The sequence below is a fragment of the Cynara cardunculus genome (genome assembly GCF_001531365.2).
Source record: "Cynara cardunculus var. scolymus isolate 2C chromosome LG 2, CcrdV1, whole genome shotgun sequence".
NCBI lineage: Eukaryota > Viridiplantae > Streptophyta > Magnoliopsida > Asterales > Asteraceae > Cynara > Cynara cardunculus.
The window spans coordinates 20327789-20339180 of record NC_037529.1 but is presented as its reverse complement, the minus strand read 5'-3'; the positions used below and the strand labels follow the sequence as shown (position 1 = coordinate 20339180).

At 35.4% G+C, this 11392-nt stretch overlaps 1 protein-coding gene across 5 annotated transcripts in view; it reads left to right on the top strand.

The window, feature by feature from the left end:
- LOC112506944 (cullin-associated NEDD8-dissociated protein 1) overlaps positions 1 to 6877 on the top strand; it is a 29500-nt gene extending 22623 nt beyond the window's left edge. For all 5 annotated transcript variants that reach the window (XM_025111286.1, XM_025111284.1, XM_025111285.1 and 2 more), the window contains 8 exons: positions 1926 to 2174; positions 2308 to 2484; positions 2590 to 2736; positions 2876 to 2992; positions 5197 to 5365; positions 5708 to 5785; positions 5884 to 6022; positions 6604 to 6877. In XM_025111286.1, coding sequence (XP_024967054.1) covers positions 1926 to 2174; positions 2308 to 2484; positions 2590 to 2736; positions 2876 to 2992; positions 5197 to 5365; positions 5708 to 5785; positions 5884 to 6022; positions 6604 to 6700 — 1173 coding nt within the window. In that variant the 3' untranslated portion in view covers positions 6701 to 6877. The remainder of the gene's footprint in view (positions 1 to 1925; positions 2175 to 2307; positions 2485 to 2589; positions 2737 to 2875; positions 2993 to 5196; positions 5366 to 5707; positions 5786 to 5883; positions 6023 to 6603) is intronic.
- Positions 6878 to 11392: the final 4515 nt, after the last annotated feature.

Sequence of the window (11392 nt, the reverse complement as noted above, 5' to 3'; positions counted from 1 at the left end):
TTTGAGCTGATCAGTAGAAGAGGAGGTTCTATGATATTTTATACGCCCAGATTATTGAGCTCCTCTTTGTTTCCTGGGGGTGATTACTGTGCACTTTTTAGAACTTATACTTGGCATTCTTTATACTCTGTTGCAAACTATATACAACTCTGCCATCTAGAGTCACTATTTTATATTTTATCTGAAATCTGTGCTAGGACATTATGGTTGTGTTGATGGCTAATAAAACTATACTTCTCTTTGCTTATGTTTACACGTCCATTCACAATTCAAGTATGTCTACAATTTTTTTTGTAGATTATGGATTCATGTAATTGTGAATGGTACTTTTATGACATTCTGTCATCATACACTTAATTGGAATTTTATTTCGTAAGGGGTTCTGAATGTGGAGTGGCATTTCAATTATTTTGATTAGATTGAAGCAGGTGGCATTACTTACAGAAAAAAACAAGATGATGATCTTAGATATGGTGTAACACATTGAACATATTTCATTATGCTTGAAATATGTGCATTCGGCTTAGGTACAAGCGTATGGATGGCATGGTTGTTTGTTGTCCAAATATGCGTAGGCCTAATAGGAGGCTCACTTGTGTTTCGTAGCCACATGCTCTAATCCTCGGATCTACATGCCTCACTCCGTCTCCACGGGATATGTTTACAGGAGTACTCTTATGCTGCCAGTGTTCATGCGGAAGGGTGAGTAACTCGTAAGAACCTGCCCTTGGGAGGGGAAAAGTGGCGGAGGAACTGGATTGAGAAAAAAGAGGGATCCTAGTTGTAAGATATCTGATGGAACCGTCGCTGGATATGAGATTTTGCTACCAATTATCGTGTCCATGGTAAACTCTAGGTAGCCAACTGCGGAGCGGATAACTGCTGAAAACATCTATGATTGCCCCTCTTCGACCCTTTACTGTCCAACCTGACAGCGGACAGCTAATGGGGATTGGTCGAGAAAGATCTCTTGTTCTTATTATAAGATCATGATTGGATGGCATAGCCTTAAAATTATGAGTGAGATTCAAACGAGGAAAGGCTTGCCATTGCAGCTGAGGCATCCTAACAGACCAGGAGACTTGAACCTTGTTTCTACATGACCCTATCAATTTGATGCTATGAGGGTTACAGTTATTTGTGGTGTCATATTCTTTTCAGGATGTTAGTTGTCAGAAGCAAGAACCTATCATCATCCTTGCTCAAAGTCACATTTGTGAATAATTTTCTGGTTGTTAAGATGTTCTTGCATCACTTTCTTGTTTTAAATTCATTTGTGCCAATCTCTTTATGCAATTTATGTTAAAAGAAATGACTCATGTCATGTTTCACCTATATACATTATTTAAGATGAACATATATACAATAATGAACGGAAAGTCATGCACCACATTTATAGGTCTTTACGGTGTATGAATATTTAACCCCTTAATATCTTTCTTCTAGCACTCTGTGATCTATTTGATTGGATAGGAGGGAATCAGGTCTTTTAGTTGTTGGTTTGAGAACTTTCCATCCAAATCCAAATACATAACAGACTCATCTGTATATAATTAGGCTCGCTGTCAATATATTGTTTACAATCCAATATATAAAATAATAGAACTACAAATAGTGGATTAAATAAAAAAAGCACTCAAAAATGGAAAGTACCAAATTGTTTCATGCACTTTTTTACTAGTTTAGAGGATGATTCCTTTTTGTCATTTTCTTGGCTAAGGCAAAAGATTTCATCTTTTAATTTATACGAGAATTTATCAGATCTGGCAATCCAAAATGTGATCAGAAATTTTCTTCTATACAGATTTTGCATTTTTATATCTTTCTGACAATCCTACTTGGCAGGTTTATGGACTTCTCTAGCTTTTGCATTTTGCATTTTTTCTGGCAATGCCATTTCTCAAGACTTTTTATTCTTTTTGTAGGCCAAACAACACCTTGCCTTGCTATGTTTGGGTGAAATTGGTAGAAGAAAAGATTTGAGCTCTCATGCACACATAGAGAACATAGTTATTGAATCCTTTCAATCTCCCTTTGAAGAGATAAAATCAGCGGCCTCTTATGCACTTGGCAATATTGCTGTTGGAAATCTTCCCAAGTACTTGCCATTTATCTTGAACCAGATCGATAACCAGCAGAAAAAGCAGTATCTGTTGCTCCATTCTTTGAAAGAGGTATCTGCTAGTCTAGATTTATTTAAAAATTCCAATTCAGATTGACAAACCCGTACACTAGCAAAAATAACTACTTTGAAACAAAATAGGGATTATGTAAACCATAACTTTAACTAAAAAATTTACTTTATAGGTTATTGTGAGACAATCTGTTGATAAAGCAGAATTTCAAGATTCTAGTGTTGAAAAGATACTCAACTTGCTATTCAACCACTGCGAAAGTGAGGAAGAGGGTGTCCGAAATGTGGTAGCAGAGTGTCTGGGAAAGATTGCTCTGATTAAGCCTTCAAAACTTGTTCCTGCTCTCAAGGTATGTTATCAACTAACTATAATGTTTTGTTGGTTAAGCTAGACGCAATGCTACTTTTCATGTATTTGTGTTGAAGTTCATGATCAAATGTATATGCTCCTGTAGGAGCGAACAACTAGTCCTGCTGCATTCACCAGAGCAACAGTTGTTGTTGCTGTGAAGTATTCTATAGTTGAACGACCAGAGAAGATCGATTCAGTCCTGTACCCGGAGATTTCCTCGTTTCTTATGCTTATCAAGGATCAGGATCGGGTGAGTTTAACAAGACAATGCTCCAAGGATTTTAGAGTTTTAAATGAAAATACTTGTATTTTTGGTCTAACATTGATGAATAATTATTATATTATATCCTTCTTAGCATTGATCATTGAATTCTGATATACTTGGGCAGCATGTTAGGCGAGCAGCTGTTTTGGCTTTAAGTATAGCTGGCCACAACAAGCCAAACCTCATCAAAAGTCTTCTTCCGGAGCTTTTACCACTTCTTTATGATCAGACAGTAATTAAGGTAATTGTTATATTTGCCTTTGACCTGCGATAGCACCCTTGTAATTAATGAAAGCAAATCAGTTAATTTATGAATGCAAAGTAATATAGTGAGGTACAAACAAAGGCATTTTGGATATATGAAATGGGATGGAGGGAACATTAACGCCCCCTGTCAGTAAAATGGGTGGGACTGCTGATGTTATTATCAAATAATGAACTTACAAATTTGTAATGAAGATTCATACACTGATACTATGAAGCTGTTGTGAAAAATATGTAGAAGTTTGATACCATGTCTGAATACAAATGCAATGTTTGACTGGGCACAGTTCAATTCACAACTGTTAATCAAATATCTTGAATACCTTTCAATAATGACAAAAATGGGGGAGTCTTGTGGAACCAAATCAACATCATCAGTTTTTTGTAATGACGACAATGGACAACCAAGTAATGATTCAAAACTAATGGCAAGAGGAAATGTTGCAATTGCCATAGGACTTCCCAAGAAGAAAGTGTTGCAAATTTCATGGCATGGAGAGAGTATGTATTGATGGGCATATTTTTGTTGATTGAAGACTTCATGTGATCACCTAAAGAAAGATGAGGATTCTTTAGTCTTAACCCCATTGTATTTCTCATGTAAAAAATATCTTAAAGATTTTTTTTAGATATTTGAGAATTATCCAACTTGATTTACGAGTACAAAGGATTTATTATTTTCAGGAAGGTCACTAAATAAATATGGGTTAAATTGTAGGCTAACTAATTTTACGTATTCTTTTGCTATTTATTATAATTTTATGCATAGACAAAACTTCAAATCATTTTTTCTTGAGCCGAGGAATTCAATGACCAATATAAACTGAATATTCATTAAAGGGAAGGCATGACTATTATATAAATGGACTGAACGGTAATTTTAGGAAAAAGATCTTTGAGATCTCTTTCCTTTTTTCTTTTCAGTTATCTATTCTATTATCATGTTTTCTAATACTCTAGATCATGTAATAGTGCAGTTGTATATTTTCATTCCCTAAGTCAATTTCTTTTAGCCATGCACACATTGACCTAGATTAATCTAAAAAAAGAGTACTTAGAAAACTAGTCAATGGTATAAGCTGCGGCTAAAGTTGCTAAAGTTGCTAAAGTAAGAGCTTGAATAACACTTATAAATGATCCACGGAACATGACAGGGATAGGAGCCACTGGAGGTACTAAAGATACAAGAACAACATATAAAATGGGGTTCTATCTATACATATATACCTTCCAACATAAACTTAGTAAGTTGGAAAGCGAATATATTCGTTGGTAATTACTAGATTTGATTCTTTGAGCCATAAGGGTATGCATGTCTGAAGTAGTTACTATGTGAAGGTCTTCGTGGACTATAGTTTTCACACCAGTAAGGTTTTTTGAGGTCAAAATAGAAACCGATGGTTGCTAGTCCATATATAACACATTAATGCAGCTCTCATAAGAGGTTTAGAATCAGATGAATCTCCTTGGCACCTGATATACTCTTTGTTTTGGACAAAGAAGAGTTAAACTTGAAGCAGTAGGAAGCAACTTCAATTCCAATTGTTTTAGCCATAAGTTAGGATGTAGAGTCCCACAATTTGATTCCAACGGAGGAATATGGGAACATATCTTATGATCCTCTTTATTTTAAAGGAAAAGACTAGATAAGGACTAATGAAACGAGCTTTCCTGGAATTATCTTGAAAGATTATTATAAGATGTACTGAATCTTTTTGACACTGATTGATAACTTGCCTGAAACTCCATCTATAAGGAATGCTTGTTTTGCTTTAGTTGGGTCCATAGACAACGGACAAGAAAATTAAGCATAGCTCCACTACATCTGAGGAACATCTGTTTCCTGGAGGATATGTAGGCAAATTTCGGGTTTTGTTAATGTTATTATCGGACTTGGAAGCAAATAAGAAAGATTTTACTTGGTTTGATTCCTAGACTTCCAGGAAGAAAATGTACAATTGAATTTGGTAAGGACTTGAAATACCTGAACTATCTGCTACAAGTGTGTTCTCTAGAAACTTTTTGAGACATTTATTTTTCCCCTTTGCACCATGCCCAGTATTCACAAAATGGAAATCTTCGGAGGAGATGTGAAGTTATATGTGAAGCTGTTTCTTGTTCATTTCTTCATTGAATACTTTAATGGTGAATACATGTATTAACTTCAATATTTTTGTGCAGAAAGAACTGATTAGAACGGTCGATCTTGGTCCTTTTAAGCATACAGTTGACGATGGTCTTGAGTTGAGGAAAGCAGCTTTTGAATGTGTAGATACATTGCTTGATAATTGCCTTGATCAGTTGAACCCTTCATCTTTCATTGTGCCTTACCTAAAATCTGGTCTTGATGGTAAGTTCATGATGATTCCTAGTAGTTCAATTATTGGATTTTTGTTCATCTGAGCCAATATCTTTTCACAATCTTACTCGAGAATTATTTTTAATCTCTCTATGCCTAATAAGTGTTCACATTTCTATTTTAGTTCGTCATGTCCACTTTTAAAAAATAAGTTTCTACTTCCCAACTCTAACCTTAATAATGAGATGGATAAATTCATTACTTCATTTGTAAGGGTAAAGCTGTCATTTAATTAATAGAAGTGTAATAATTACACTTTTTTAAAATTCCAGTTTTCATTATGGACATTTATATAGCCCATTATTTCTAAAACTGCATTATTTAATTCGTCAGATCATTATGATGTTAAGATGCCTTGCCATCTTATCCTTTCAAAACTTGCCGATAAGTGTCCTTCGGCTGTCTTAGCAGGTTAGTGCATCTTTTTTTCTTTTTCTTTTTAAATTATTATTGTTTGGACATGTAGACACTTTGGATGGTAGCTAACATGGATGTTTTAACCATTACAGTTTTAGATTCATTGGTGGACCCTCTCCAGAAAACTGTTAACTTCAAGCCGAAACAAGATGCTGTAAAGCAAGAAGTTGATCGCAATGAAGACATGATTCGGAGTGCACTTAGAGCTGTTGCATCTTTAAATCGCATCAGGTGTGACCTTTAACTCTCCCCCCCTCTCTCTCTTCTATATATATATTCAAAAGCCTTGGTATTTGACATTTTAACCTAACTGGTCAACTGGGGAATACAAATATACAAACCACCGGTACCTCAACTCCATGTCCCCTACTTGTCCACCAATCAACCTCTGGCACATCATCACTTTATTAAAGATAGATTATAAAAAAAGATGAATTAAATAAAGTAATGATGTGTGAGGAGTTGATTGGTTGGACATGGATTTTGGGGCAGGTGATTAGTGCCTGTCCATGCAAAATGTTCATTCTACATGGCTGGGTGCAAAAAGTAGCTTGTTCGATCAGCAACAGTGGTCCAGAGGAATTTGTAGCACCTTAGTAGGACTCAAACCTGAGACCTGATTCTTTCTGCAATGGAATTTCAAAATGAAGACTATAGGAGTGGGTATGATGGAATTCACCTATTTTTATTTGAAAACTTTTAAAATAGAGGTCAATCAAGTGGGATTTACTTGGTCTATCTGGTTTGTTTTTTATAACAATTAATTCAAGCTTTCTAACATCCCGACTATTAACCGATTGGTGAGTTTGCAGTGGAGGAGATTGCAGCCATAAGTTCAAGAATCTGATGGCTGAAATAGCGAAATCACAGTCGCTGTGGGAGAAATATTGCTCCATTCGCAACGAGTGAAGAAGATTGGAATGTATGTTTGTTTTTGTTGGAGACTACTTGTCTGGTATAGGGAGGGTAGATGCTAGATTTATTTTATTGCCATGGTTTTCTCACCTTGAAATAGAGGGTACTGTTATTTTTTGGTTGTAAACTGGGTTTAATGGAAAGAAAAATGCTACATAACATTAATGTTGCATTTGACTTGGGCCATCTATGGAGTTTATATCTATATATCTTCACATGAATCGTCTCCAAACAACATTACTTAATTGTCACATCAAACCTCAAGTTATTTTGATGCATTTTTGTGTTGGGGAAAGCCATTCTAAAATAAAATGCGTCAAAAGTTGAGTATGATTTATTTTTATGGGGGTGTTTGAGAAATAATTTATGTTTTTCTACAAAAGCACTTGTCTACTTATTAGAAGTCATAAGGGTTTAACTTTTTCAAAAACTGATTGTTACCGATTTGACATTAATATAATTTGTTTATTCGAACACTCAAAAAGTGTTTATTACGGTACGTCGGTACGATACCAAAATAAGTCAATAAGTTATTTTTATAAACAAAGCTTGTGATTTATAATTATATGACAAGTTTTGTTTTATTGAAGAAGCTGTTATGTATCTAAAACAAAACATGACATATAATTATAAATCAGAACCTTGGTTTAGACGACTTGAATTCTACTTTTGATATTTCCATGTCCAAGAACCTCTCTCTTTTTTTTGGGGTGTGAAAGCGAAAGATTATTTAAGAGTAAATTACATGGGTGGCCCATGTTGGTTGTTTAAATTATGGATTTTATTTTTAAAACTGGTTTTTAATTTCATAATATTGAAGGTTTCTTAAGTTAATATAGTCAACTAGAAACCTTTTGTAGGAACAAATCACTATTTAAGTAAAACTATAAATTTCTTTTTCGTTTTTTTCCTTTCTAACTTCTTTTATTATATTATTATCGTAAATCAACCAAATAATAATAAAAATAATTTTTATTTCGTCCACGTGGTTTATATGTCATAACATATCAAGTCACTCTTTTGAAATAATTATAGATTACATAACTATGGTTAGTAATTTATAATTCAATGGGTCCCTGTTTCAAACTTCGTTATTTTTTTATTAAGTTGGTTAATTAAGAGGGCATTTAAATCATTTTAGTCATATTCTTTATTTTATCACAGGGGCCAAATATGTAATTTGCTATATATGTCATCTTCCCTCCTTGGTATTATTGTTTTGGTAAAAATTCACACCCTCAACTGTCGAGGATATTATCCACGACCATGACGTGCGTAACTTAAATTCATGAGAACCAACGACCTTGTTACCTATGATCGCAGTTATCTATGATCGTACCATTGGTTGAGGATTATTCTTCCACAATCTCAATTACCCTCTATTTATCACACTAGCGACACATGTTGCTGCATATTAATTACGACATCAGTTATATATGGGCTTTATTGCAGGATTGATGGTCGGAACTAGGCATTAACAATGGAGATCATAACAAAAGGCAAAGATTCAAGACATGCAAGACCAACCGTTATCCCCATTTAATCACATTAGAAGTCGACTGTTAGATCACTCCAGTGAATCACCTATAAAAGGTCAGAAGCTCTCAATAAACAGGGCCAAAATCCTCGGAATCTATACACATAGAGAAATACTAAAAAAACATGTTCTTATTTTCTACGACCGACATGTCAATTTCATTGTAACTGTTTCCAAGGACAACGTCCCTGATTGACCTCCATAGTGCATTGACGATTTTTCCCTCATTTAAGGTTTTTTCCGCATCATCAGTTCTCGTCTCTTTTGTTATTATTTATCTGTTTTCCAGTGTTTATTTCAAAGTGATTGATCATTAATTGTAAAATCTCTACAAACAAACCTTAAATTATATTTAGTGATTTTTGGTATAAACATTTTGGCGAAACAAGAAATCACTTGGTTGACTGATCAAAATGAAAGGGTTAGGACAATCCACAAATGCGATCACATGCGTAACTAGTTCGTTTGAGACTAGACCTCCTGTTAGATCTAATTAGCTCCCAATTTACATGAAAATTGTATAAAGTATCTTGTATTTTGAGCTTTAGTTGTTTACATGAGCTTGAACTTAATATTTGTAATTGGGCCCTAATTTGATACTGTAAATAGGTGTCTTGGGCCATTTTATCATGTATGAGATAGGAATTACACACACACACAAAGTAAGCTTATGAGAGTCGATTGATTCATTGTGTGTAATTCTCTCTATTTCCCCTGATTGTAATCGTGCCGACGAGTTGAGATTATTAGATTAAATGTTCATGCTATCTCTTCCCTAGTTTTATATGGAGTTTCTTCATTTGTTGCTAATTTGGAACTCCTACCTCAATTTCTACTGGCATGCCGTCATATATTGGATTTCCTTTTCAAGAACTAGTATCCGGGATGACAACCTCAACTACCGAATTACCCCTCCACCTTTACCTCCGTTTATGGCCTTTTCCACGGTTCTTAACACCTATGACATTGCCATCAACGCCGATACCTCCTTTTTCCACTTTAATTTATTAACTGCACACGCCAATGATGACATTTAGTCATCTCACCGTCAAGCCGTACATGACACTGGAGGCCTTAAAGTCCAGATTTCAGGAGTAACTCCACCCATAATGTCAACCCCTATGCCAAATCCACTCAAACCCTCAAGGACCTCGTCTCTTGACGACTCAAGTTGCTCGAGGAGCAAATTGAAAAAACGTATTATCCCTATTATCCAAACTTGTTGGTCCTAGACGGATCTACAAGAGTTTAAAGGTAACAATTTGTAGGGGGAGGGGATGAATACAAACACAATATTTTTCACTTTTTAAAATCCTTTATTGATAAAAAAAATCAATACAGAATTTACATACTGATTGCAGAATAAGAGAAGATATATAACTTATCTAAAACAATATAAGGAACACACAAGATACATAAAGCACGAAAGAAAAGACTTACTAAAAGAAGAAGCAATAACTTCGCTAATGGAAGAGCTTAGTTGGTGTTCTTCACTTGAAGTAAATGTAACTTCACAAGGTTAAGAAGTCTGTACTTGTGAGGGTGTCTCTTCTTGAGTATATTGAGATCTTGAAGACTGTTTGAAAAGGAGGGACTTCTCAGCTATTTATACCAATTGCATTAAATGCAAGTCAGATAGTACAAGGCACGTGACAAGCTTCTAGAGGTGAGCTTGTCTTGTCTTCAGATATACAGGCTTTTGGCTGTATATAAACAGTGGTCTTTCACAAAGTAGGTAAGCACGTTCGGAGACTATAGGGTGACTCCGTACGAGTGCTTTACTTTGAGAGGTATGGGTTGTCCTTTATGTGTAGGAGGATAAGACAAAAACTAATCTTGATCAACAAGATTCATTTGATCGCTGACACCAGAATAACTCGAAGTTTTCTTCAGTGTATGCTGAATCTTGAGTAGACTTCACACATTTGTAGACAGACTTGTTATCACTAAAACTGCATCAGATCACGAACTGCTTGTCTTTGTCTTCAGCTCTATCTTCGATATCATTGAAGGTTCTTGTGGTGTGAGTTTTGTTTTCTTGAAGAATACTTGTCGCTTCAGAGTTACAATACTTGTTCAGCGATCACTGAACAGACTCAGTGATTATTGTTGAAAACAAATAAAGAGAGATAGAGAGAGTACTTTTCGTTAGATAAAAATGATCATCATTAAATCACTGAGAGAGAGGATCAACAAAACTACCTAGAGCAACAGTGCTTGTCGACGTTGAACCCCGACCATATTGCTTTGGTTGACATCGGAAAGACGTACAATATCCCTATCTTCAATCCCAAGTATTCTGGCATTACAGAACCCAATGAGCATGTCGCTCAATACAAGCAATTGATGTGGACCTCCTCTATTCGTCAACACTACCATGAAGTATGTATGTGTAATAGCTTTGGTGCAACCTTCATTGGTGCAACTCTTGGCTAATCAACCTGAAGCCAAAAACCATCAATTCCTTCGCGGATTTGGTTAATCAGTTTTTCCAACAATTCGCTAGCAGCCATAAAATGGAAAAACAAACTAGTGATTTGTACTACATAACACAAAATCCTGGTGAATCTGTCAGAAGATTATTTCAATCGTCTCAACTCAAAAATGGTCAACATCAAGAACTGTGACGTCTGGACAACGATAGAAGCATACAAGCGAGGATTGGATGACAACTTAGAACTCTACTTGGATTTGACCAAGTATCCGGCATAAACCTTCGAAGATGTAAGGGCCAAAACATTGGCTCACATGTGACTAGAGGATGATGTAGTCTTTTCAATGAAAGAATTTCCACGACAAGCGACCACTTAGAGTTGCACGACGGATTACAGGTGGATATATATAGGTGGAGGTTCAAACGAGAACACCTCTATTTTACGAGAACGCGAGAACACCCTTATCACATGTGATAATACGCGTGAGGGACCTGTGATGTGCGGACGACGTGTGAGTATTGTGTTTATGGAAATCAGGGGGAACCAATCTCTTTTATATACATATACACGTGTATCATGTATGTGTTGAAAAACTTAATTTGCTAAGTTTTTAGGATGTTGTGCAAACACAACATGGTACAAGTGATGGARGCATGATAATTAAACTTAAGGCACATGTTTGGCAGCAACAATGACATCATCAATTGAAGTCTC